General features: G+C 39.6%; 4 protein-coding genes and 2 long non-coding RNA genes across 8 annotated transcripts; 2 read left to right on the forward strand and 4 right to left on the reverse strand.

The window, feature by feature from the left end:
• Positions 1–97: 97 nt before the first annotated feature.
• On the reverse strand, positions 98–10,280 carry LOC108810264 (uncharacterized). The gene is made up of 16 exons (XM_018582387.2): positions 9,849–10,280; positions 6,988–9,573; positions 6,380–6,821; positions 5,818–6,046; positions 5,472–5,636; positions 5,074–5,346; positions 4,729–4,974; positions 4,094–4,444; positions 2,611–3,966; positions 2,461–2,517; positions 1,740–2,150; positions 1,385–1,608; positions 1,128–1,261; positions 836–1,039; positions 569–747; positions 98–415 (listed from the first exon to the last, which is right to left on the reverse strand). Exons 1-16 carry the CDS (start codon positions 10,234–10,236, stop codon positions 323–325), a joined length of 7,338 nt encoding a protein of 2,445 aa, XP_018437889.1. The 5' UTR covers positions 10,237–10,280; the 3' UTR covers positions 98–322.
• Positions 10,281–16,652: 6,372 nt separating this feature from the next.
• On the reverse strand, positions 16,653–16,995 carry LOC130496392 (uncharacterized). The gene is made up of 2 exons (XR_008935538.1): positions 16,856–16,995; positions 16,653–16,775 (listed from the first exon to the last, which is right to left on the reverse strand). It is a non-coding gene; the product is annotated as an uncharacterized LOC130496392 (long non-coding RNA).
• A 218-nt stretch (positions 16,996–17,213) lies between these two features.
• LOC108809817 (uncharacterized) lies at positions 17,214–18,350 on the forward strand. The gene is made up of 3 exons (XR_001942914.2): positions 17,214–17,421; positions 17,516–17,754; positions 17,851–18,350. It is a non-coding gene; the product is annotated as an uncharacterized LOC108809817 (long non-coding RNA).
• A 1,213-nt stretch (positions 18,351–19,563) lies between these two features.
• Positions 19,564–21,904, forward strand: LOC108807228 (dof zinc finger protein DOF2.5). Its single transcript, XM_018579484.2, has 2 exons — positions 19,564–19,839; positions 20,545–21,904. The coding sequence occupies exons 1-2, from the start codon at positions 19,816–19,818 to the stop codon at positions 21,580–21,582; spliced, it is 1,062 nt and encodes a 353-aa protein (XP_018434986.1). The 5' UTR covers positions 19,564–19,815; the 3' UTR covers positions 21,583–21,904.
• Positions 21,905–23,696: 1,792 nt separating this feature from the next.
• LOC108813187 (serine/arginine-rich splicing factor RS31) lies at positions 23,697–25,791 on the reverse strand. 3 transcript variants are annotated; one of them, XM_018585668.2, is made up of 6 exons: positions 25,651–25,791; positions 25,383–25,516; positions 24,622–24,734; positions 24,305–24,528; positions 23,962–24,228; positions 23,697–23,881 (listed from the first exon to the last, which is right to left on the reverse strand). In XM_018585668.2, exons 2-6 carry the CDS (start codon positions 25,489–25,491, stop codon positions 23,851–23,853), a joined length of 744 nt encoding a protein of 247 aa, XP_018441170.1. In that variant the 5' UTR covers positions 25,492–25,516; positions 25,651–25,791; the 3' UTR covers positions 23,697–23,850. The 3 variants fall into 3 exon arrangements, with proteins under 3 accessions (XP_018441170.1, XP_018441171.1, XP_018441168.1); XM_018585669.2 differs by having other exon boundaries at positions 25,601–25,696; XM_018585666.2 differs by lacking the exons at positions 25,383–25,516; positions 25,651–25,791 and adding an exon at positions 24,872–25,181.
• A 47-nt stretch (positions 25,792–25,838) lies between these two features.
• LOC108813186 (AAA-ATPase At2g46620) lies at positions 25,839–27,698 on the reverse strand. The gene has a single exon (XM_018585665.2). The coding sequence runs from the start codon at positions 27,473–27,475 to the stop codon at positions 26,033–26,035; it is 1,443 nt and encodes a 480-aa protein (XP_018441167.1). The 5' UTR covers positions 27,476–27,698; the 3' UTR covers positions 25,839–26,032.
• Between the last annotated feature and the right edge of the window lie 280 nt (positions 27,699–27,978).

Below are 27,978 nucleotides of genomic sequence, written 5' to 3' on the forward strand. Positions count from 1 at the left end.
GATTAATCCCGTCAAAGTCCGATGCAACCAAGTCAATGCAAACCAGGTCAAATAAATATAGATGATGATGATGGTATGAATTGAAGTCAAGTCAAGATAAATTTAAAAATATGGATTAATGTCAATTCAACATTTCTTGGCACTTCTTCGTAATAATCTTATATGTGCGTGAATGTGTGTACACACAAAATATACCATAGATGGGAAAAGAATACATTACAAAAAAAAAATTATTAACGAATCTGAATTGTACCTTTGAGAAGAAATCACGTATTATATAGAAACCTTGAAGGCTAAGCTCGTTTCCTCGGCAGTAAAAAAGTTAGGAATCTTTGAGGCTGACGAACTTCACAGTGCCATCACCACCACAAGTAATGAATCCATTCGGACAAACTTGTATGTCTGTCACCCCAGCCTGCACCACATTTTTAACACAAGAAACTCAAACTTGAAACATGTGATACAAATATTGATTTCAATCGGGACTCTACAAGAACTGCTCTGAACTAAACCCCAAAAATACAGCAACAAACGAAAACACAAACCAAAAGGTTTCAGTTTTACTTACTCGGATGATACCACCGTAACCTCTAGAGTTTGGCTGAAGAAAAGTGTGTCTTTCGTGTAGTTTAGGCCAGTGATAAATCAACTTTGCTGCTTTTGCATCCCAGAGTTTGACATCTCCGTCTTTGCTTCCCGTCAAGAACAGACTTGTCCGTGGTATTGTCGATATCTTGGTCACACTCCCTGGAATTTGCATCAATGTCAGTCCAGTTTATTAGAAATATTTTTTTTTATAAAAGGAAGGTCACATTAGGGTAATAGTGTTTTGCACCTAAGTGAGCCTTTGGTATGTACCAAAGCATCCCATTCTTGTTCTGATCTCCATCAACGTTCCTCTGCTTCTTCATCTTACCCGTTGCTATATACCGGAAATCATGCAATCCAACATCACCGTTTTTGCCACCAGTGACAATCATTGGAGAAATCGAGCCACTACCAATGTCATTATCAAACACCGAGATAGAGCGTGAACCACCTTCATGGAAAAAAACGTTACTAAGAGTTAGCGCTATGTGAAAATGATTGTAGTGGCGATTAATCTGCAGTTTTCAAATGGAAGAGACCTTCATGACAGCTGATGGATGCCTGAGAGGTTGAAGGGGGAGCTAGAGTATCCCATACAACGACGTTGGCACCACTTGAGCTACATCCTGATGCTGCAACTATAGATCCACTCGAACTTATATATTCCACATCTCTGCAACCATAACAACAGAAAAATGGTTACTTTCATGATTGAGTGCAATAATTCCAAAGCGAGGAGTGCTATTGGCATACTAGGGAACCAAAACTTAAAAGACTCAAGGATCATGAAACGTACGATGCAAAGCCATTGAAGCAAATAGATGAGTCAACAGGATAGACATTGCTTCTTCCACCAACTTCTGATTGCCAAGTGCATACCGTTCCATCCAGTGCAGCGCTAGCAAATCTGTGTCCGCATGGACCGAACTGCACTGCTGATATTGACGCCAGAGCATATGGAGGAGGAACATTTGCAGCAGGCAGCACACCGTAAGTTGCAGTAGCTCTGTCTTTTCCAAACTGCAAGATGTAATGTTTGCATTATAAGATCCACAAGGAAATCAAAAAATGTTTATACCTCCAACAAGTTAAAGTGAAATGATAAAAAAAAAACGTAATTAAACAGATGATGCAAATGTTTGGGTTCATACCTCCCACAAGTAAATGTGAGTGTTGCTTGAGCCAACCAAAAAGAGAGGCATTGTTGGATGACTAGAGAATGCGCTTGCAATAACAGTTTCAACTATTGGGGGAGGATCAATAAGCTGCTCAAAATCTTCATGAGTTTCCCAACCTAGACCAGAGACTCCTAACCCAGTGTAAGCCGGAACCCTGTGAGATTTCCCCGGCTTGGAAAGAGAAAAATCACCAACAGTGGCCCCACCTAACCCAAGGTGTGCTCCTTTCTTATCCCCAAGACCAACACCCAGTGAGACACGTGTTGGAACAGGAGTTGACTCAGAGTTAGCCCAACCATTATGTGGCCAATCCGCATCTGACCAAATATAGTTTGACTGATCATAGCAGGGACCACCATCTTCTTGGTTAAAGAAAATTATACCCTGCATGTAACAGAATCCACAGTTAGGGATGTGTTTGTGTCTGATGACATACTTATACAACGCATAAGAAAACACTGCAACAACAAAAATAAACTCGGTGTTGCTACGGCAACATGCAATATCATCAGAAACCTTTATCTCGACATACAGATGCAGGATAAAGATGATTTGAGGTTTTCCAGGATTTAGACTCCATTTATGCATGGTTAAAGTTTTTACGCATAGTCTATAGAAAGTTACCACAACTTATAAAATTCACAAGAAAGTGAAGACAGAACAAGTGCTAAGTCAGACTGCAACAATAACTGACCTTGCGGTTGCTAGCTAGTGCAGCTTGCCGATGGTTGATGGCATTGATACAAAGGGCCTGTTAGAAAGATAAGAATACTCGATCACACAAGATAACAATGTTTCAACAGAGAATCAGTAACTAGTTCGTTAATGTAAGAAATACATTTACCTGTATAAGCTCCCCGGTCCTCTTATGGATTTCTTTGGGGTCCTGGAAAGCAGAATTTTCACTGGCAGTTGCAGCTTTCTGCGAAGAATTAGAAGCGTGGTGTGCAAGTGAAGCCACCTCATTACTACTCAGACCATCTTGATTGCATGGCACATTGAGCTCATTCTTCCCTGTTACTTCTCTGTACATATCGCTCCAATCTCCCAATGGTTTAAGTTTTGACCATTCAGAGATGTCAAAATTTTCTAGCAAGAAAGCTTCGAGTACTAAATGAGGATCAACGCAAATCTTCCAAAACCTCACAGAAACTGCAAGGTCGCTGTTGTCTTCATTCTCTATACTTGAATCTGGGATAGCTCGATTAGTAAAATTTGCCTGAGATTCCCGACATCCGTGCAACCATAACAAGGTAGGAATCTGAATTCTCTTCTCTAATTTCTGTTTCAAGAAGAATACAAGTTGTTTTACATGGTAGGAAGACAGTTGAGCTATGGTGCTAACCAGTGTTTTTCCCAGAACGGACATGATCTTCTCAGTTACACAGACAATTGCACCACTGGAATCCAACGATGTCTGAGCATCAAATTTCTCTGAGGAACTACTATTCGAGATACCATCATCTTGAACAATCGAATTTGATGTCATCTTATGTTTCACAAAGTCTGAAACATGCTTCCAGAAACATGCTTGTGTTACAAGACGCCTTTCATCTTCTGGAATTGAGTTCACTGGGTATCCAACTTCGTTGTTCCCAACAACAGAATAAAGTCCTGCATCTGACGCATCTGGAACACTAACAGAAACGTCTTGGTGGTACACTCTCTTCAGGGTTTCCAGGTCCACCTCATAAGGCATATCTCCATGAAAATATGATATCGTCAAGGGCTGCACCATTCGAAAGAGACAATTTACATCTCCCAAGATCCAAGCCATTGCGAGTCTTGAGCAATATTCGACTAAATCAAGAACAATGGCGACTCTTGTTTTCAGATTTTCCAAAGAGGAGTTCAAGCACAGCCTTATAGTGGTTTCAAAACTAGAGAAGGATTGCAGAATTCCCTGAAAGTAAAATCGTAAGGCATTGGACAACTTTGGCTCAGGTCCAGATGGCACCTTGTTTTCCTCAAAGCATGGCACTGAGTGAAAGCAAGTGACACTGCATGCAGCAATGATACGTGACAATATAAACGAGTTCTCTTCGGTCGCTTTTAGAATTAATTTACACAAAGCTGAATCCTGGAGGAGATCTTCATTTGTGTGAGGCTTATCTAGTGAGCGTCCTGAGGAACTATTTTCCTGAAATATATTGTATCCCATGGATGGTAGTAACCCACGGTTGTATGCTGACATAATCATCTGCCGATATAAAACAAAGAAGCAGATTACGCATGGCAGTCAAAGTACATGAGTACATGAGTTGCCAAATTAGATTAACTGAGAATAGGAATATGATGTGCAAGTATTATTAGTGAAAACTGCATACCGTAGTACGTAGGAAAGATGAAGATAACGAAAACCTCTGGTATAATAGCTCCAAAGATGTTTGTAGCTTATGTTGAAATCCAGAGAGTTTCTCACACGGAACAATTTCAGAATTCCTTATGAGTGCAGTTGCTTCCCGTAATAGCTTTGAGAGGGACTGGACGGCTAGACTCAATTTAAAACGAGTGTCCACAGTAGATGAAACACCGCTTGATACCCAATTAGATAAATCAGGATCAGAAAGCTCAAGAACATCACGTGGAGTATGCAAATGTCCATTACTTAGACCGCTAGCCTGATGCGTACCACCATGACCGCTGGCAGATGCTGAAAGACATTCTAACGCCTCGAGCTAACAACTCTCAAAAAGAAGATAAAATTAGTTTTGACAGGACGGATGACCAAACACAGTCTCAGAAACAAAAAGAGAAACATCAAACTTTGAAGGTATAATCAGCTGTAAGATCTTTTAATAGGCAGATAAGGATAACCCTTGATGAGAAAACAACTTAGCAAAAAAAGCTAGTCCTGTTTCCCTATACAATTTATTCTTTTACTAGAAACATGCAAATGTTGGAAGAAATAGCTAAGCCATTTGTAGGAACACTGTAAATTCTAGTATCTGTTGCAACTTACCGGGAGCCCACATCTGCTGAAGGCGGTAGCAGCCATCAAGGTTGCCCATCTACTAAGATTTGAAGCACTTCTTTCCCCCACTGCATTCTTCAGACTATTTTTTGTAGTCAACATGAGACAGTATAATCCAATACTAGGATCCACAAAAGAGATGTGATTTGAAGTAACAGTGGAGCTTCCGGTAACAGGGTTCTCTAGACTTCCAGCCATAGCAAGAATTGACTGATGATACTCTCCTAATTCCCACTGTGGAAAACAGGGAGAAGCTTCATAGTCATAATTTGAAACGCCAACAAAGAAAGGTGAATTCACAAGATAACAATATTTGCAAACAATTATAATTACCTTAAGAAGGCTGGCCAGCCAAAAGTCTCCTCTCCGAACAGCAGATGGGAGTATGTATTTATTTATAAGATTACTTTCCAGGGCTCCACCCTGCCCATCAACAAGCCGGCAAATTACAAGCGCAAGCTGCTCATCTTGAAGATTTTTCACACAGACATTTATCGCCGATGAAGCTTCACCTCCAAGGAGAAAGAAACCTATAGCCAGCTCCAGTTGGTGTTTACCCATTAGCACATATGCATTTTTCAAGGCTGCTGCCTTATTTTTCTCTTCCTGTAAAAAAGATACATCAAATAGAAAATATGTCACTCAGTGTGATATATTAGATGCCAGAAGTCGTACGGAAAAAAAAATGGAAGAGAGCGTATCATCCCAAGAATATGGCTTGCACCAAATACCTGAAAATTGCGTGAAAGAAAAGCCACCAAGGGTTTATCTTTCTCATCCTTGCTTATTTTAAAAAGACCAGCCAAAACTTGAATTCTATTTAAAGCTATATAGAGAAGCGCACAATCTTTAGGTTTCTTGTTCTTCAGGTATTGCTGTCGGGCCAGTTTCTCCATCTACAGAAAAGAAATAGCATCAAAATAAATGATGCACATCTATTTCTTTTACCCTTGCTCTCTCTTTGTTGGTATCAAAAGAGAATATCATTAAGGAAAGAAAGCAAGCATAAATAAGAATTTTGATACATGGGTTCTTGCATAGCTAGTTTGGACCCGAGCATCACATTTGAAAACTTACTCGTGGGCGCAACTGTGCTACATCTGAATACCAAAATCCAAAACCCAGTGCTCGCATTTGTTGCCATGATGATTCAGTGGGTAAAAGAGAACCAGACAGATTTTCTTGAGACTCTGAGTGAAAAGCCCATCCTATCATACTAGAGTCAATATCCAACTCTTCAATAGATGCTTGTTTGCCAAAACTTCGAGCGAAGTACAGCTGCTTAAACCTAAGTGTGATCCAAAATCTATACAGCAGACAGAACACAAAAATCCATGAATACTAATCAGCATAAAGTGTTATCAATGAAGCAAAGCAATAAAAAAACTGCCCCAGTACTAAAAAAACATTCTGATCATTTTTTGGCAACTGATGTAACTAACAAGGCCTACAAACCAGCTAGATTTTTTTTCTGAATAAGGAATAAATCTGGCCTTGCGAGTTACATAAATGTGATCTTTTAATCTTTACAGGTTAACGGAGAAACAAACATACATGATGGGATATTTCTTTCGCAACCCCATGTTACCTAAGTGGTCCGTAGTCAATTAGAATTCAGAAAATTACAGAATTAGAGTACCTTCTCCCAGCTTCATCAAGACTTGCATAGACAGAAGTCGAATGTGGATTACTAATTTCACGAAGAAGATCAACAATTGCAAAATATTGTATCTTTTCTGTCCTGGAAATTTTTCCTTCATCTGATAACTTCTCCAGCTGCTCGCAGAAACCAGTAAATTCTAAGTCTGTTGCAGGAGAACTGTGACTACCATTGGGACTATAAGAATCCATACTGAAATTTGACTTCAACCCTGCTTGAAACTGAGAATTCTGTAGCATTGAACCACCCCAATGGAAATCCTTAAGATTTGGGCCACTGGAGACAGACCCTTCATAATATTTTGACAAAAAGATATCCGGACAAAGATCTGACTTTGCACCTTGATCCTTGACGGAGGCATCACCTGAAGTAATATACTCAGCAAGATGCCTTAAAGCTGCGCTTGCTCGTTTCCAGTTGCCTGAACAAATTAGAGGTAACAATCTTTAGCTTAGGTGAAATTAACTGCATGACACAGTAATGCTCCTGCACGAAGGAAAGATAAGAAGGGAAAGCTAAATAAAAGCTAAACAGCTTAGTTTCAGAACTGACTGAAGTAGGGGGAAAAAACACTTGCAGCATATCACCTGAACGTATAGCTACAAGGAGGGCATGTGGATGATAGAGTGGCAAAGCGCCTCCTAACTTTTCCACAATATGCAACATGCTCGTAGTGTCCTTAATAGTATCTGAACCATATGCGGTCGCAGTTAAAGGGATACTATTAGATAACAATTCAGAGTCTCTGCCCTCTGTAATATTCACTAGGTTCGGAAGATTGGCTGCAAAAATTTCTGGATTGTTATCAGTCTTTTGCTTCTTGTCAATAACGGCCAGCCATTGACCATGTAGGCTAACATAATCATTATGAGCAAGGGCATTCATGGCTTTGGATCCCCACCATAAATCATGAATAGCAGAAAATGTACGAGTAACAGCGAAGCATTGCCAAATTTGTGCCTCTGAAGAATAATCAGAGACAGCGAAACTAGTACTTCTGCAGGGTTGCCGAGCAATACCATATATCCGCATCTCCTTCTGTGTGCAAACTCCAAGCATTAGCTGATCATTACCCACAGTTGACCATCTTACAGCAACAACCTCTGTATCAACATGTAACTTATCCTCTAGTATGAAAACTCCTGAATCTAAAAGGTGTACAATTTCCCATACGCTAATTGTTCGAACAGCTTTTAAATGATTCTCTGTACAGAGTGCTGCTATCTTGTGTCCCGACTCAGTTAGAGATATAGCACTGACAGGACTTTGGCCAATGGTAAGCATGCCAACAAGCTCCCACATAATGGAAGGTGTTGAACTTTCCTGAAGACTACTTCTCCACAGTTTTAAAGAGCCATTAGTATGACCAGTTGCCATAGTATAAGCTTGACTTTCAATGCTCATGTCATTCTCTAGAGCCCTGCCGCTTGGATTGACCACAGCAAAACTAGTAACTTCATCATAACGATGAGATTCAGGTAATTCTGAAGAGCATGATCTAACAGCAATGCAATTTTTATTACCAGCAAAAGTATCTTCGAACAACCACTTGCCCGATTCCGTGCTATCAAATTCATGAAAATGACAGTCGCAGGTGCTCCCTGCTGAGTCGAAATGATGCAGGGTCACTTTCCATGACAGAGCATCAAACCGTTTATCTTTCATCCATACACTTAGAAGCAAAAAACTGTTACTTTTGAATGTCTTTCCACAAGAATCTGACAGAGGTCTTGCAAATATGCTGGTCGGGCCATTCTCAAAAGGCTGGCTAACTGCAAACGGTATGGTACATATGTAATGGGTAAGGAAACCACCATAACCCCTCCCGCCATTCCTCACACTATAGCAATCAATGCCTTCAACATGTCCCGCAAGTAGAAAGCTCTCATCATTCAATGATGAAGGTGCCCAGCATATACTCGTGTACTTCAATCTTAACTCTTGATTTTGAAGCCGTCCACAAGGTTTCCAAGAGGAAACAGATATAGGATGGTCAATAGCACGGTTCAAATGATCACAAGAGGACCAGATTATTATCAAACCATTGTAATCCAGAGAAGCAGTGTATCCCGCCTCACTTATGATAGGAGTAAAGGCAACCTGTACAATTTTCCCACCATGACCATCAAGATCTAATACTTTTTCTGTGATGCACTGCAATACACTGGATTTATTTGGAGGTGAATCTTCTGAGGCATGTGATTTTACTGTGTGCAAGGAAGACCAATATATGGTATTGCACGAAGATAAATAAATTGAAGAGCAGATAACTGGCGTGCCATAAAGGTTATTTCTCAATACAGAAACTTTCTTAAGGGGCAATCGATCAGAAGAAGCTCTAGCATCAGCTATGGAGAGTGGTTCCAGACCGGTTTCATTTGTTTCTTGTCTCGCCCACAATGTAATCCTCGGAAACCTCATAGGAGAGATATCATCAAGACAATGGACAGCCCACAAAGAAGCCGATTTCCCAGGTCCTTGCCCTACTAACCATTCACAGTTGCCAATATTCTCATGTTCATACTTTTCAGTAGAAAACAATTGATTACTACCCTCAATGGTTTTCAATATACCCCCTGAGCGAGTTCCCCAAAAAACAAACAAATCTCTTCCCAAACAGCCATCCAAGACCTGATTCATCTCTATCACAGCTGCCACACAAAACGACTTTTTATGCCCCTTTACATCTTTCATGCCTTTTTTAGTCTTTCCACCATCTACCTCACACCACAACCTTAGAGCCCCATCCAAACAACATGTCATCAGCACATTCCTCACTGATTTCCCTGCGTGTTCTACAGACTTCTCTGCAGCCACCGGCCTCCACTGAATCATGGATATTCTCTGAGGATGAGGCAATTCAACTTTACGATATATCTCCCCGTCACTGTAATAGGCCAAGACACCTCTACCTCCCTCATCACACTCCGATGGAAACTTGCTCCAAGAAGTTGCTGACGCCAAAGGACCCTCGATTGACCAGGTGGAGGAAACCAAATCTTGATGGTAAACCCCTGGGAACTTCCAAGCTATTTCCCAGGATTGGTTCCTTCTCTTCCACAATACAATGCCAGTTCCACCAACTATCATCCCATCCCCGGATCCTGTCCACTCAATCGCTTCAACTTTTGTTTCTTGCACCAATACAGCACTCTGACTCCAACAAAAAGAACCTGAATATGAACAAAAAAAAAATATTTAACATATCCAAACTAAATTGGGAGAAAGAAGACACATATTCTAATCATTTCCTTTGATCAATAGTATCAGTTCTATACTATAATCATTCTCTAGTACTCCAACTGCATCACAGTTCAACATCCCACACTGACTATTCAACTACACGCTTGAAATGTTCAATAACTCTACGAAAATAGGTAACGGTTTAATCACTTAGCTCGTTAACTAAAGCTCAAAGAATCTACGAAGGCTCCAAGTCAAGGCTTACCATTCAGATCGCTAAGATCACGCGCGAAGAGGCAAACATAGTTCCCAGACCCAACCGCGAGCTCGCCTACAGACGGCGTTACAGGAGACCAGGAAACGGCGGTGACCGGAGACGAGACGTCGCCGGAAACCTCGAGAATCTGACGGAAAATCGGTCCGTTTGCGGAGTCTTCGTCGCCGCGGAGAGGGGAAGGAAGGTGAGAGATGACGAGGAGAGAGGAAGCTCCGTAAGCGAGCCATGAGTAACCGGCGAAGTCGGGGAGCCAGTCGATGGAAGACTGGGATCGAGACGGAGCCGGTGGGACGATCTCCGATCTTAATAGGCGGAGAGGTAACTGATCGATCGGATCCGTGAGTGAGATCGGGTCCTCCTGACTCGTCTCCGGCATTTTTCACGCCGTTTGCGAAGAAAATATGTTTTCCGTTTGAGTTACACGTACGTAATTATGACTAACCCGGAAAACTAAACCCTCTTCCAGAGCCAGAAGGTTTATGTTGATAGATGCTGTATTACGACTCCTTTTGGGCCTGCTTGTTAGTGTTCTTTAAGTGTACCCAAACAGACAAAAATTAAGCGTATTGTCCAGATAGACCCGACTGGTGGTATATGGGTCTTCATTATACTGCAATAAAAGAAGTGTATATTATGACGTTTTGCTTGGCAAAATTTTAAAACGAACGAGCAGATTGGTATCGGCTGATAAGTTTTCTTCCTCTCTTTTTAGAGAACATGACTTTGGTTATTGCATTGCCACTTCGACATCCATCAAATATGGGGAATGAACACGATATTTATAGTGAAAAATGGCAAGAAAGTGCTAGCGAGACCACCTCAACCTCTTGCAAATCTACCAAAGTGCTAGCTTCATTGAAATTAACAAATGGTGACAGTGAGAGGGAACTGTTTTCCAGAGGAAGATTCCATTTGCCTGCTCTCAGTCATCTAACCTTTTGTTTTGATAGAAAATCATCTAAAGTAAAGCAATGAAATGTCATTCATTCAAAAAGAAAGAGACTATGGTACATAAGAGAAAGATTCAGATTTTCTTTATGCATAATTGTTTTTGGTCTTTTTCAATATATCAATCATATATAATACAAACTTTCTCCAAAAAGATTGAAAAATATTTTCAAAAAATAGAATAAAGAGACATTGTATAATATAGCTGATCAATTAGAAAACTATAAATGAATAGAAAAAATATAGTACAACATGTACGATTTCATAATATAACCATAGATGAGTTTTAGAACAGTATACAACATGTAAGATTTCATTATCAATCATATAATACAAATTTTCTCAAAAAAGAAATTGATAAAAAAAATTAAAATAAGATAAAAAAAGAGAAAGTATGTACTACTAGATCAATTGGAAAATAAATATGAAAACAAAACAAATATATTACCCTCTGATGATCAATGAAAATTAACATGATATATATGTTTGATGAATTTTCACATTATACGTACGACTACACTTAATTTCCATAATTAATCATACAAAACAAAACTTTCTCAAACAAATTGCCTGCTCTTAATCATCTAACCTTTTGTTTTGATAGAAAATTATCTAACGTAAAGCAATGAAATGTCATTCATTCAAAGAGAAAGAGACTCTGGTTTGGGTCAAAAAAATAAAAGGGAAATTGGAGCCTATAGCCATGAAAAAACCATAATTGGTACACTAACCATTTTACCTAACAAAACTATACACTCCGTTATATATTCATATTAATACTGTATTACCCTTTCTTTTGACCGGTGAAACTTGAAGATAAAAAATAATAATTATTACAGTGTGATATAATTTGTGACAATTCAACATCCACATATCCCTTCTTTGTAACTCTTTACAGATTAGATCAACATCGTGACTACCATCTGAGTTCTGAGAATATTTTGTTATCTGAAAACTTTTTCCAGAATCCCAATCTCTCTGCTTTTGAAACAACCGCTGCAGTTATCGTCGAGGCGGCGGAGATCATCACGCAAGCCGATTCCTCTCCATATATATCACACGGGTGAGGAGCATCACCCCGTTCCATGCATCCATCTTCTCAATCCAAGATTTTTCATTGAGTGAAGACGAAACGTGAAAAACTGTAAGTTTCTGATTTTGGGTTCGAAGACGAGGCAGAAGATGAAGATAAACAGTGAATGTGTTTCTATACTATCTTATGAAATGGAACAGAATGTCTTTCTTTCAAATTTGGCTATTTTATTATTTTAGTTTGATTCTTGAAAAAAAAAGCACAATCTTGTTTATTGTTTCATGTTCTATTGATATGAGTTTTGTATCAGTGTATATATGTGTTTATATTAGTGTGTAAATGATTTTGTAAAGAGGAACAATATGTTGAACGTAAATGGAATAGAATTTTTTACTATATCATTTGTCACCTTTTCTATTATATATGCTCATGAAAAATTAAATGCATCTTACTGATAATTTGAAATTTGAGTATTTAATTTATAAAAGATTGGGGTTGACATTGGATTAGGGTTTATAATTCCATGTAAGGTGTAACTAGTGGCTAGAATTTAGTTTATGAAGATTTAGGTTAACCTCGGATTAGGATTTATATTTCCGTGTAGGATTTAGTGATAGTTAATAGAGTTTAGTTTATGTATAATTGGGGTTGACATTAGAGCAAACATTACCATCTTTCATGAAGGTATAACCATATCAACATTTGAGAAATATGTTAAGATGATATATAAAGTTCAACTACATTTTCACATTTTCTATTCTATATGCCTCATGTAGAATGGTAATGCATCTTACTAATCTTATGGAAGATTAGAGTTAACATTGGACTAGTGTTTATAATTCCGTGTAGGGTTTAATGTTTAGTTAATAGGGTTTAGTTTAAAGTTCACTATTCAAATGTTGGGGTTAGTTTTAGTATTTCGTGGTTGTGAATGGAGTTAGAAATCTATACTATTTTGGCGGTATAGAATAGAACTTTGGGTGCATGTGTATGTGGTCAATAAAGGCAGACGTGGATGATTTCTTCTTTGTTGGCCACGTTGTTCTCTTTCACTTTTTTTACCTGATACCTGCAAAGACAAAGGATAAAACCGGGTAATTTGGGACACAAAGTTAGAAAAATGAATTATGTCAAAATCAATGCTATTTGGTTAATTTACACTCAAAATATGGCTAGTTGGCAAATAACCCCAAAATAAAAAGAGACTCTGGCACATAAGAGAAAGATTCAGATTTTTTTATGCATTTTTTTTGTCTTTTTCAATATATCAATCATATATATAATACAAACTATCTCCAAAAAAGATTGAAAAATATTTTTTTAAATAGAATAAAAATAAATTGTACATATAATCAGAAAACTAAATGAATATAAAAAATATAGTACAACATCTAAGATTATGTCATAATCTAACCATAGATGAGTTTTAGAACAGTATACAACATCTAAGATTTGTATAATCAGCCCTGATCAATTATATAATCAGGCCTGATCCTAATAGAAAGTTGTAGATGAAGTATGAATCGATTTGTATAATAGATTGTATAATAGCAGATCAATTAGAAAAGTAAATGAATATAAAAAAATAGCTTGTGGTCATTATTAGAAAGTCAGCCGCTACGGCATATAATACAAATTTCTCAAATATATTATAATATTATATCATATATCATCATCCTCTAACGAAAATCCTCTAAACCCTCTAACAATCATATATTATGAATATATTATGTTTGATGAATTTGAATACACTTATGCGTTATACAATTTGAATTTGAATCATCCTCTAAACCCTCTAACGATCATCCACTACACTTACACTTAGTTTCCATAATTTTCGCGTTATATCCACCGCGAGCCGAGAGCCGCTCACCCGAGCCGGCCGCTCGCGCCACCGACCACTCATCCCGCATCCCGCTCAACCCGAGCCGAGCTGAGCGCGCACCCCGAGCCGGCACCCCGAGCACCCCGAGCGAGCACCCCGAGCGAGCACCCCGAGTGATACGTCCTGAGATTGGACAGGATCACTCAAACGGACTTAAGGGATATGATCTCGCCAAAAAAGAGAACTGATGGGATGAATGGTGACACAAAGGGTTGCGGAAAGCCCAATAATACTACCAGAGGTGAACTCCGAAGAGAATTGATGGGATGAATGGTGACACAAAGGGTTGCGGAAGGCCCGATGATACTACCAGAGGTGCTTGATTGTCGCCTGATATGACTCACAGGTCCGACAAGGAAGCAAACTCGATCTGTTGCCGGATATGACACACCGGTCCAACGAGAAAGAGAGTGTTACTTGGAGCTAACCACACCAAAACAAGAAAAGTGAGATACCCTCTCAAGGTTCCAAAAATAAACACTCAGAACTTATTTTATTTCATTGATCAAATGACCTTTATATAATAGGCAAAGCATACAAAAGGTCTGATTCCAAAATACTAGTCAAACATAGAAATTAGCAACTTATAAAAACAAGGAAGACTTGACCAAAGACTTTGAATTGACCAAAAATCATAAATGTCTTGACTTGACCAAAATTGAATGATTGTGGTCGCAGAATTCTTCGGTTGGTCTCGTGCTTCCGTATGGTCGACTGTCTCTGCATTGCCGTCAGATTGATATATGATTCGACCATAGCTTTTATTTTCTTGTTGGACATTTCTTTCTTTGGGCTGAAGCATGTTTGTAAACATATTTTCATAAATCGTCAAGCCCATCTCGTTTAAAACTCAAGCCCAAAAGCCAAACATTCTTGATTTGTTTCTGCAGCTCATTCAGGGCACATCTTTCCCTCCTTCTTTAAAAAAGATTTGCCCTCAAATATGTCTTCCTTTAGCTTCAGATAGAATGATCTCTTGCCTTTTTGTAGAACTTTTTTTTTTTAGAAAAGAAGATGAAAGGTAGAAGATAGATGAAGAAGATGGAAAGATGAGAAAAAAATGAACAGACAAGTACCGGTTGAGTGGCTCTGATACCACTTGATACGTCCTGAGATTGGACATGATCACTCAAACAGACTTAAGGGATATGAACTCGCCAAAAGGGAGAACTGATGGGATGAACGGTGACACAAAGGATTGCGGAAGGCCCAATGATACTACCAGAGGTGAACTCCAAAGAGAACTGATGGGATGAACGGTGACACAAAGGGTTGCGGAAGGTCCGATGATACTACTAGAGGTGCTTGATTGTCGCCTGATATGATTCACAGGTCCGACAAGGAAGCAAACTCGATCTGTTGCCGGATATGACACACCGGTCCAACGAGAGAGAGAGTGTTACTTGGAGCTAACCACACCAAGAACAAGAAAAGTGAGATACCCTCTCAAGGTTCCAAAAATAAATACTCAGAATTTATTTTATTTCATTGATCAAATGGCCTTTATATAATAGGCAAAGCATACAAAATGTCTGATTCCAAAATACTAGTCAAACATAGAAATTAACAACTTATAAAAACAAGGAAGACTTGACTTCCTTGACCAAAGACTTTGAATTGACCAAAAATCATAAATGTCTTGACTTGACCAAAATTGAATGATTGTGGTCGCAAAACTCTTCGGTTGGTCTCGTGCTTCCGCATGGTCGCTTCCGCATGGTCGACTGTCTCTGCATTGCCGTCAGATTGATATATGATTCGACCATAGCTTTTATTTTCTTGTTGGGCTTTTCTTTCTTTGGGCTGAAGCATGTTTGTAAACATATTTTCATAAATCGTCAAGCCCATCTCGTTTAAAACCCAAGCCCAAAATTTGTTTCTGCAGCTCATTCAGGGCACATCCCCGAGCGAACACCCCGAGCGAGCACCCCGAGCGAGCACCCGAGCGAGCACCCCGAGCGAGCACCCGAGCGAGCAAGCGAGCACCCCGAGCGAGCACCCCGAGCGAGCACCCCGAGCGAGCACCCCGAGCGAGGGGTGCTCGCACGCACCCCGAGCGAGCACGCACCCCGAGCGAGCACGCACCCCGAGCACGCACCCCGAGCACGCACCCCGAGCACGCACCCCGAGCACGCACCCCGAGCACGCATCCCGAGCACGCACCCCCCGAGCACGCACCCCCCGAGCACGCACCCGAGCACGCACCCCGAGCACGCACCCCGAGCACGCACCCCGCGCACGCACCCCGAGCACGCACCCCGAGCACGCACCCCGAGCACGCACTCCGAGCACGCACTCCGAGCACGCACTCCGAGCACGCACCCCGAGCACGCACCCCGAGCACGCACCCCGAGCACGCACCCCGAGCACGCACCCCGAGCACGCACCCCGAGCACGCACCCCGAGCACGCACCCCGAGCACGCACCCCGAGCACGCACCCCGAGCCGGCCGCTCACCCCAAGCCCCGAGCCGGCCGCTCACCCCGAGCCCCGAGCCGGCCTCTCACCCCGAGCCGACCGCTCACCCCGAGCCGACCGCTCACCCCGAGCCCGAGCCGGGTCACCCCGAGCCCCGAGCCCGAGCCGCTCACCCCGAGCCGGCCACTCACCCCGAGCCGGCCGCTCACCCGAGCCGGCCGCTCACCCCGAGCCGGCCGCTCACCCCGAGCCGGCCGCTCACCCCGAGCCCGAGCCCGCTCACCCCGAGCCGGTCTCTCACTCCGCTCACCCCGAGCCGGTCGCTCGGCCGCTCACCCCGAGCCGGCCGCTCACCTCGAGCCGGCCGCTCACCCCGAGCCGGCCGCTCACCCCGAGCCGGCCTCTCACTCCGCTCACTCACTCTCTCTCTCTCTCCCTCTCTCTCTCTCTCCCTCTCTCTCTCTCTCTCTCTCTCATTGTATATACAAATATATAATACAAAATTAACTCTAAAAAAAGGTTTGACACCAAAAAAAGAAAGAAAAAAAGAGAAATTTGGTAAAAGCTTCATCATTCCATGACTGAGAATTATCTTCGACGTCTTGTTGTCTCTCGCAGCAAGCTGTAACACCTGAATCACATAACTTAGAAATCAGACAATGATTTTCACTAAACCAAAAAAAAAAATCAGATCTGAATCGAGAAACTTACTTCAGCAGCGAGGAGGACGGCGGCCATGTAAACTGGAGCTCCACCACCGAGTCTTTGAGCCTTTCTTCAGGAAACGAGTGATTCAACAGATGGGGAATAATTGGAGAGCGGCTTTGATCGATTCCGAAACTGGTTTGGTCTTTGGGCCACCGGTTGTTTCTCCGTTGCACAGAAACGGGATTGAAAGATTTACAGAGAGAGAGAGAGAGAGAGAGTTTTAGTGAAGGAGGTTGAAGATTTGTATTTTTACATTAGGGACATCGATATAATTGGAGAAGAAGAAAGAAGGAGGGACAATGGTTTGGTTTGTTGTCTGATTATAATGTAGTGTCTTTTGAGTTATGTTTAGTTTGTTTGTCTGAAATCTGATCTAGTGTTTTTAAGTTTGTCTGATTCTAGTATTTATAGAGAAGGTAGCGCCTTTCGCAACGGCTATATTTCTCTTAAGTTTCGAGGTTTCGATCGCCACAAAAACACGTGCGTTTCTCCTAACGGTAATAATTCTGGAATCGAACCGGCCTTGCAACCACCTAAACCGGTCTTGCAAGTTCTTGTCGAAGATGGTGGTGCGTTGTAATCTAAAGAACTACCTCTCTCTTTGTACTCTTAAAAAAACTCTCTGTAACTTGAGATCCTTAGGAGACTTTATTGTTTCTGCAGAGCTATACTAACTGATGAAGAAGAAGAAGAGCTATATGACTTCTTAATCTAAAGACAGATCTTTGCTTTCAGTTCTAGACTATTTGCGTTTCAGGCTTCTTCTTGTGAGAAGTGAGTGCCTTAGATTTTTATGTTTGTGTAATTCAGCTGAGATAACTAGAAATGATGAAGATGGGGGTTGTCATAGATGCGATCAGTCAAGGATCTCTGTGTATGTTTATCATACCCATTCCTCAAAGGTCTTTATCATTCTGCCATCTGTACTCTTTTGCTTTTCTTTTCATAGCCAGTCTCGGAATAATTGACTAATTCCACATGGAAAATAAACTTTGCAGGATTCATATATCCTAGTGGTTGTGTCTTCCACTTTCTGGTAAAATTTAGTCTATGTAGATGTGTGTGCTCAGAGATTCATTCACCTATAAACTACCATCTCTCAAATTTGATCTGGCATTTTGTATCTTTGACCAGTTTAATTTTTCAATATACTCAGTGTGTCTCTTGTACTGTTTATCTCAGCAACATGGCTCTCAGGCTGATACAACCGAGTCCATGTTGGAGTGAACCGAGCTTAGTTCCTGAATGTTTGTTATCGAGTCTTGAAACTCTCGAATGAGCAGATTATGAAGATAAAAAAAGAAGTGGTGAAGGATATGTGTGAAAACAAATAACATTGTATCTCTAACGATTAATAAGAATCGACTGGATACAATATTTGATGTGTGTTTACATTATACAACCCACACCTTAGTTTCTATAATTAATTATATTATACAAAAAGTTCCAAAAAAATTTGATTTTATTTTGAAAAATATAATAAAGAGAATCTACGTAATATTAAATCAATTAGAAAAATTAAATGAAGATAAATATGAAAACCAAATAATATAGTATTTTTAACGATTAATAAAAAGTTGACATGAAATCATACAGACAAGGGAAGGAGTAATACAATGACAAATTTCAATTACAAAAAAAATCATAAAATAACATCGTTATAAGATAAGTAAATGACTAAATAGAAATATTGACTCTAATTGTGTAATCACACAAAAATAACTTATATACAAACCCGTATAATCATTCTTTTTTTTGACTAAAACCCGCCTAATCATTTTTGTGCTTTTGAATTTGCAGTATTTAACTAATCTCTTCAGTTTTATTAAATCTAGATGAGTACCAGTATATTATATATTGAATATTGATACAGTAAATGTTTAAAGACGAGCTAAGCTTAGGTGTTAAAGCCGCTAATCACATGAACGCAAAGAGTATACACGGATACACATATAGGTATGGTGTTGGGATTTTTAAATATAGCTTAAGCGATTTGATGGACCATATATGCAAACAAATAGTATCCAATCACAAAATGGGAGGTCAAGAAAGTAGCATACAACTCATAGTTCCACTAACACTATATGCATTATATGATGCACAAAAGAGTTTTATATCTTTTTTTGTCAACAAGAGTTTTATATCTATTATTAAGAAATACATTAATTTGACAAAAGGACATGATTCCTTACACAGAATTTTTTTCTCTAAGATATATATATTTTACTAAGAGGGACCAGAAAGAGCTAGCAAGAGAGAGCAGTCGCGAGACATCATCACTAGTCAAAATCAACAAACCCAACTTTTTCTTTTCACTTCTTTTATTCTTTTTATAACCGAATTTCTTATAAGTTTTTAGTCCAAAGTTTTCTCCCGAATTGGGTGGATGATACTATGAATTTTTTTTTTGCTAATATACTATACTATGATATTACAAATCAAAAATATAAATAAAAAATTCAGTTCATCTTGGTCATCTAATAGCATAAACAAATGCTCTTTTAACATTTTAGCAAACAAAATGTCATTCTAAAGTTTTTCATTTAAGTTATAGACACATAATTTTATTTTAATATTCAATAATCATATTCAAACTATAGTCCAACAAACCTATTCATCATACTCGAGAACTTTTTTTATGAGATTTGTATATACATGTCTAGATATTTTTCACCATGGGAAATGCCTGAGAAAAAATAATGTGTTTACATAGATATATTCTCTAGTTGAAAAAGGATAATATATTCTCCTAGATAATAAGTTAAAAATTGAGTGCTTCTCTTCTCCATCTACTTCGCTAGCTCTCTTTTCATCATCAATAAAGTGAAAGGCAACGCATAGAAGATCCATCACTCACAAACAAAAGCAAAAGCAGAGGAAAAGTCTCAAAAACATTCTTCTCTTTGGCCTTTACTCAGAAACCACACATATATCTTCCCCTAGCTTTCTCTTTGTCCGAAGTCATGGACGCTACGAAGTGGACACAGGTGCTTATAAGATATCTTCCTTTGCCTTTTTGTTTCTTCTTAACTACATCTTCCTTCTTCTCTCTTCTCTCTTCTCTCTTCTCTCTTCTCTCTTCTCTTTTTTCTTTCACTTTCTATCTTCCATGATCCATTAAAGATTTCATATTATATGCGCGTATTTTTATGTGTGCATATATAGTCTCTTATATATATAGATGAATATTATCTTGATTGTGTGATTGTGGGTAAAGAAACATATATAGATACTATTTCTTGAGTTTTAAGTTTTAACACATATTTCAATGAAAAATCTGCATGGGGAAATTATAATTTTATTGGTTCCGAGGCTATAAATAAAAGATTAGGGTATATTTCAAAATACATTTTTCTCAGCCTTTTGATGTGATTAATCATTAATTAAATTATTGAAAAATTAATAATAGAAAATAATTAACGTCGGTATTTGTTATATACCCCTTGTTCTTGGTGTTCATTTGATCACTTCTCATTTTTCACCAAATCCTATATAGCTCGATAGAATACCAATTAAGGAAAATTCGATGTACATGTGTTTTATTTTTCTGATTGATCTTGAGAAGCATGATGCGAATTAATCACACGTTTATGTCTTAATCAGCTTATTATTTAGTTTATGATTCCTTATGGTAGATATTGATACGCTTCAAAGTTAAACTATAGTTACCTCTTTCGATTTAAATGTCCTAGGGCTTTCAAGAAATGATGAACGTAAAACCAATGGAGCAAATCATGATTCCCAATAACAACACACATCAATCAAACACCACGTCCAGTCCAAGGCCAAACAACATTCTCACATCTAACGGCGTCTCAGCCTCTGGAGCCACCGTCTCTGGCGTAAGAAGCAACAACAACAATACGGCGGTTGTGGTAGAGAGGAAAGCAAGACCACAAGAGAAACTAAACTGTCCAAGATGTAACTCAACCAACACAAAGTTTTGTTACTACAACAACTATAGTCTAACACAACCAAGATACTTCTGCAAAGGTTGTCGAAGGTATTGGACCGAAGGTGGAACTCTTAGGAATGTTCCTGTCGGAGGAAGCTCAAGAAAGAACAAGAGAGTGCCTTCTTCTTCATCATCAAACATCCTTCTTACAACACCATCTTCACTTGGTTTGACTACAACACTTCCAGATCTTAACCCACCAATTCTCTTCTCAAACCAAATCCCTAATAAATCAAAAGGGTCATCACAAGATCTCAACTTGTTGTCTTTCCCAGTCATGCAAGATCAACATCAGAATCATCATGTTCACATGTCTCAGTTTCTTCAAATGCCTAAGATGGAAGGAAATGTCAACATAACTCATCATCAGCCTTCAGCTCTTGAGCTTTTAAGAAGAGGAGTTAATGTTTCTTCAATCTCATATATGCCTTCTGGTCCAGTGATGGATTCATCAAGCAATGTGATGTACACTTCCTCAGGGTTTCCAACAATGGTGGATTACAAGCCAAGTAGTCTCTCTTTCTCTACTGATCATCAAGGGACTGGACACAACAACCACAATAGGTCTGATGATACTCATCATCAAGGTAGGGTTATGTTTCCATCTGGGGATCAAATGAAGGAGATTACATCAAGCATAACACAAGAAGTTGATCATGATGATAATCAACAACAGAAGAGTCATGGTAATAATAATAATAATAATTCTTCAAGCCCTAATAATGGATACTGGAGTGGGATGTTCAGTACTACAGGAGGAGGATCTTCATGGTGAAGCAAAATGATATCAGAAGAGATTATGAAATAAGATTTTCTAATTCTCTTTCATGATCTTTTGCCTTACATAGTCACATGGGGACCTTTAGTTAAAGTTGTCAGAACATAGCTAACACAACAGTCTATTATTCTTTTTAGGTTTTTATTTTGTTTAAATCAATATTTATTTTTAAATGCTATATAGTATGATGGTGATTTGGGTTGGTTTGGTCACTTTGGTTTATTGATATGGATATGTATGAGAGTTGTGTATGGGTAGAAGAATACGTGAATACGAATCTCTTTGAGTGTTACATAATATGTATTCATTGTTTCGTCTATCTTTTCTTTGGTGAATATATGTTCAAATAAAAATCCAGAAAATAGTCATATGCTTATCAATCATTAAAAGTATCACATGGGTGAAGATGAATGAGTAACGAGCAATTTGGGAGAGTAATAAGGTAGCTGGTGGACCTTGGTAGCTTTCATTTTTAAAAATGAATCTAAACTTTTCCCCATCCCCGTACGTGACATCGCATGTTCTGTAATATGATAATTCGATTCCGCAAATATATTTATGACAAAAGAAAGGTTACGTGAAGTGAACTGCTGTTTATTTAAGTTCTATTTTGCTAATTTCGTGACGGATAACAATGATGTTTGTGTTCATCTACTATTTATTCATGATGACTAGCTAATTGATCACTTGAGCTGCGGAACGAGATACCACTACGTAATGCCCACTAACATGAATTTTCTCAGGCTTCTTCTATTTCTTTTTTTTATTTTTTATTTTTGTCATAGTGGGTGTCTGTTCTCTTTACGGCTTTGAATAATCAAATAACTAGCATAGAGACACAACGACATATTCGGGAAATTCACACATTTTAAAAGGAAATAAACCAAACGCTATATCCTACTGGTGTGTAAGAAATCTTAGACTTATCTGCGCATGCTCACTGTATACGAATAAATATTAGAACTCAAATAGATCGAGTCAACTATACGAATTATATAAAAACAAGGTTGTTTTCTTTCTTTCAGGCTAAAGAAATCGAAAAGTATATAGAGGAACATGCCTTCAGTTTTAAATTTGTCAACTTGTGGGAATATTAAAATACATAATTGTGATTTATCATTCACCACCAAAAAAAAAGATAAAGAACAAGGCTTCAATTGGTAACTGTTGAACTGAATGGAAAAATGAATGGAAAATTGAACAGATATTCAGCCGAGGAAATGAAAAAGCAGAAATGTATTAATATTGTGTTCATTTCATTCCTCATAGAAATTTGAGAAGGAATTTTTTCTTCGTAATTTTTTTCAGCCATAAAGAAATGAAAGGAATAGAGTGGGTCCCATGAATCTATAATTTGACAAAAAAATCAACATGAATGGTATAAAACTCGAGGAATGAAAAATTCACCACTATATTTTTCCTAAATGATGGTCACCAATTAAAGCCCAAGAGATCAAAGTAAAACGAAGGAATCTATAAGCAGTAACAAAGGAACGAAACGGCGTGTTCTTTGGGCTACGTTATATATAATCCGACTCAACTCGATTGTTAGAAACCTACTTTATCGATGGGGTTCGTTTGACCTTGACCAAATTAATACAAATACAAAGCATAATCAACAAACAAAGAGAGGTTGATTATTCGTAGAGCTAACAAAAAAAATTAATTGAATGAATAATAGCGACGTGTCAAGCTCAGACAAGAGATTACCATTACGTCAAATCAGAGTTAACACTAGGACGGAGACCAAGTCTATCATCATGTGTCGTTATGTAAGAGAATCCAATTCATAAAGATAACACTAATGAAACCCAAAGAAAACAAAACTCGTAAGAAACCAAGACAAACGAAACTTGAGCGAATTTACTTAACCATCGTTTTCATTCATCTTGAGTAGGGATCACATTCGTTCATTACTTCAAACTCTCAGAGCGATGGTTTCAAGAAGAGAGTTTATAGACCAACCACACGATTAGGTTCGAACGTGACAGCAACATCGGTACAAATACGCCACTCACGTAAATCTCTCTCTCTCTCTCTGTGTCATTGGACTTAACTAAACAATCAAAATACACTTCACATTTTCTCTTCTAATGAAGAAACTGAATTGATTAAGAGAGAATCCAAGCTTCAAATTCTTCACAAATATCAATGTCATTACAAGCTACTAAAACTAACACCACGTAGCATAATAGCATAGCAACTAAGGTTCAGACTAACATAGAAAACACAACCACTCGTAGAGCACATTCCGTAGCAACATCTTCAACCTCTTGCTCTGTATACAGGAGACCGGCTACACAGACAAAACAAAGACATTTAGGATATAAGAATCATCTATAACACAAACAGTTACAAGCTAAGTATTGTTGTTACCTTCTGTATCTGTCATAACCAGGGCTTCTAGCTCTCCCATATTCAGGACTGCGACGGCCATAACCTGGGCTCCTACGCCTTTCATAAGGAGCTGGATCCTTGTACCTGTCATACTCAGGACTGCGAGGACGGCCGTAATCAGGACTGGGACGCCTCCTGTAGACAGGACTAAGAGATCTCCTTCTGGGACTAGGAGCATATCGATCATCTCTTTCATCATCATCCCTCAAAGCGTACTCAATAGAAACAACCCTGTCCATTAATTTGCTGCCAACAGAGGATGAAAATGTAAGAGCTTATCAAGTATGTGTTAGTATCAGAGAGGTGGTGAACGTTGTTGTACCTGTTTTGTGTAGACTCAAGGGCCTTGGTTGCATCTTCCTGAGTTGCAAACTGAACGAATGCGAAGTTGCGTCTTATGCGGACATTGAGAACTTTACCATACGGCTCAAAGTGCCTCTCAATATCACGCTCTTTAGTGCGGATAGGGTCAAAGTTGATGACAAAGAGTGTCTTTGTAGGCCTCTGATTGGAAGCTGCCTTTCCATGAGGCTTCCCACGTTCACCCTGAAAGCCGGTAAGTAAACTTAGACAGGGAGCTCTCTTGAAAAAAAGATAAACAGAGTATATAAGTCACTAGAAAAGGAGAAAGAGATCCACCTTAGCCCATTCGACAGAGAGCTTGCGTTTTTCATAGCCAAAAGGGATATTGTCAATCCCACGGATAGCATCTTCAGCATCACGCTCATCCTCGAAATACACAAAAGCATAACCTGTAAGGAATAAAACAACACACATGGTCAGAAGACGACGCAGAGAGCATGTATATGTTTTTCAGCAGCCCACAGAATTTGCAAAGCAACACCTTTGAACCTAGAGTAAATGAAAACTAAAAATAAATATACAACACCTGTATCAATAATGTTAAGGAAGGTTGGTGTGCATAAGACGCAGAGACGATCCATGATGTAGTAGAAAACAAAGATGTGTAGTTTGTAGTCAAGCAAAAAGGTAATCAAAATCCAAATATTTCTTTTCAATTCTGAAATCTGAATGATTGCAAAGGCACTGCTTTCTGACAGTAGGAGTTCAGACATGAAGAAGAGAAACAAAGCAACGGATGATGATGATGATGATGGTGACATGGAAGATATCTCTAGACTCAAACGAAGATTGTAGGCACAAGATGAGATGATGATGATAAAGGTAGGCATGGAAACTCAAATGCTCCTATGGAGAAAGCCTCCTGTCACCAAACAAACACTTAAACATACTACAGCTCCATCTCCTATCCTATACTACTGCTTCCTTCATTTCTCCTAATCCATATAGTTACTCAAATCAAAGAATCCTTCATATCAAATTAGATCGACGAAGCAAACTTCTCCTCTACACGAAACAAGTAAAGAGAAGTTATGTACCAGACTTCATGTCAACTCGCTCCACTCTCCCGTACTTGCTGAACAACCGTTCCAGATCCGATTGGCGAGTCTCATACTCGAAGTTCCCAACGAACACCGGCCTACTCATGCTTCCAGACGAGATCGAATTCCTCCTAAAATCGATGCAACACCAAAAGTAATAATCAGTACATCAAACAAAAAAAACGTCTAAGATATGATCGCAACAGTATCTTAACTACTCGAAGATTCTATACTATCGTCTTCCGCGAAAGAACTTCGAATCTACCTTGAAGAATCTTAGAAAAACCCTAGACGACGACGCTCCACGAAGAAGAAGACGCGGTTTTTATAATGAGTGGTGTTATTGACGATGCTCCATGACCGTTCGATCTAATTCATCTCTCTCTTTTCGCCCCTTCGATCATTAAGGGTGTATAATATTTAATTGGGCTTTTCTACGACCGGCCCAAACTGTTCAGCCACAATAATCTCAGATAGTAAATTGCTTGAACTTGGGCTTTCTTGTATTCATAGCAAATCAATTTTAACTTGCGAATCTCTGTACATTAACTAGAAAAAAGGAGGGAAAAAAAACATAGGAACATTCTCTATCGCAGCCAATACAATTAATCCACGTGGCTGTTGATTTTCAAAAGATTAATCAATCACTAGCCGTCCCTGACATCTCGAGCCCCATCGTACGACTCAGATTTTCTACTACTCTTGATTCTCAACAACCCGTACAGCTTCCTGAACTCCTTCACCGCCGGCGAGCTTCCTCCTCCTCCGCCGCAAAGAGGACCGCTCATCTCGCTCTCCGACGTCGATCTCCTCGAGCCGCTCTCGAGAAACGAACGCCGCGCGTTTCCCCTCCGATCTCCGTCCGTCTGCAGAGCGCTGATGACGTGCTTGAGCGCACGAGTCGGCGAGCTGCGGTTCGCGATCATCAGCTCTCCGATCTCGGCGGGGCTCAGAGACGCACCGTTTTGAAAAATCCCTTCCACCTGAGGGAAAAGCTTGTGCTCTCTCACGCCTAAGTAGTTGTTAGCCAACGTTTTAAACGCCGTGAAATCGCATAACGGAAAGTGGATGTGAACGTCGACCCGACCCGGTCGGATCATAGCCGGGTCGATATGCTCTTTCCCCGTCATAGTGAACACCATGATCCTTTCGTCCGCTGCGCAAGAGGTGAGTATACTATCAGCGAAATTTAAAATCCCCGAAACGCTCACAGCCGTCGATTTCGCGGAGACGAATCGATCGAGATCCTCGATGACGATCACTGACTTGGCACGCGTCTGTAACAGAAGCATCTTGAGATCCGAATCATCCGCTACCTTGGAGAGATCTATATCGTACACATCGTAGTCGAGAAAATTCGCCATCGCCGCCACGAAGCTCGATTTTCCGGTGCCGGAAGGTCCGTACAGGAGGTAACTCCGTTTCCAAACGCGGCCGAGACGGTTGTAGTACTGTTTCCCCTTGAGGAACGATTCGAGATCGGATTTGACCTTGTTCTTCAGATCCGTCTCCATGGCGACGTTATCGAAAGTACAAGGATGATTAAACGGAGTCGATCTCCACCGTCCGTTATTCTTCTTCCCGTCGACGACGACGTTGATGAAGAGCTTCAGCTCTGTGTTTCTCTGTTCGAGCTCATCAGAGACCGTGTGTATATGCTGGAGATAGGGAGCGAGGATCCTCCGTTTATCGGCTTTACGTATCTTCAAAACGAAACTCTTGCCTCCGTCTTCGTCTTCTCCGTTGATCCAACAGACTCTAGCGCCGAGGAACTCGTCTCCAACGACCTGGTTTCGATCCAAGCGGAGGACAATCTCGTTTGACTTTTTCCCGGTGAAGAGGTTCGTGAAATCGGAGTCCTCGATGGAGCTCAACGAGTTCAGATACGTGTACACTTTTCGGTAGAGATGATTCTCTTGAACGTTGCCGTTGAATTGCGGAACCTTGTAGTGCTGGTAAACGTGGAAGAGATCGATGATCGTCCTCCTCCATTTCTTAACCATGTGAATCAAACCGGTTTTGAATAACACAATCCTCACCAAGAACAGAACGATCCCCACCCCGAGTAACCACCATAGAATACTCCCCATTGAAACAAACTTTGTTTACCAAATAAAAACTTTGTTTCAAGAACTCTCTCTCACTTTAGAAGGATATATATATTCCTAACCATGAAGAATACTTACTCGGATTAGAGAATATAGAGATCAAAGTCATGTTCCGAGAATTGCAAATAGAAAACAGAGAAGGATTATTTTGACGGATGTTTAGAGACTTGGAAGAATAATAAGAAAACTCTGAGAAAGAGAGACGTAAAAGGAGGACTAGAAATGTATGCTCTGTATAAATACACAGAGAAAAACGTGACAGAGACTTAAGAGTAGATAAAAACCAAACCAAACCAAACCGACTAGCCGAACACAAAACTGATCCAAACCAAATCAAAGTATATGTTTAAACTATTTAGTAAAAGTTTATCAATTTAAATGGTTTGGTTTAAAACCAAACCAAAAAACCGGAATATTGTTTACTTACACTAACTAAATATAATAATAGCATTAACAAAACCAAACCAAACCGACTATCCGAACAC

Source organism: Raphanus sativus, chromosome 6 (assembly GCF_000801105.2).
Source record: "Raphanus sativus cultivar WK10039 chromosome 6, ASM80110v3, whole genome shotgun sequence".
Lineage (NCBI taxonomy): Eukaryota > Viridiplantae > Streptophyta > Magnoliopsida > Brassicales > Brassicaceae > Raphanus > Raphanus sativus.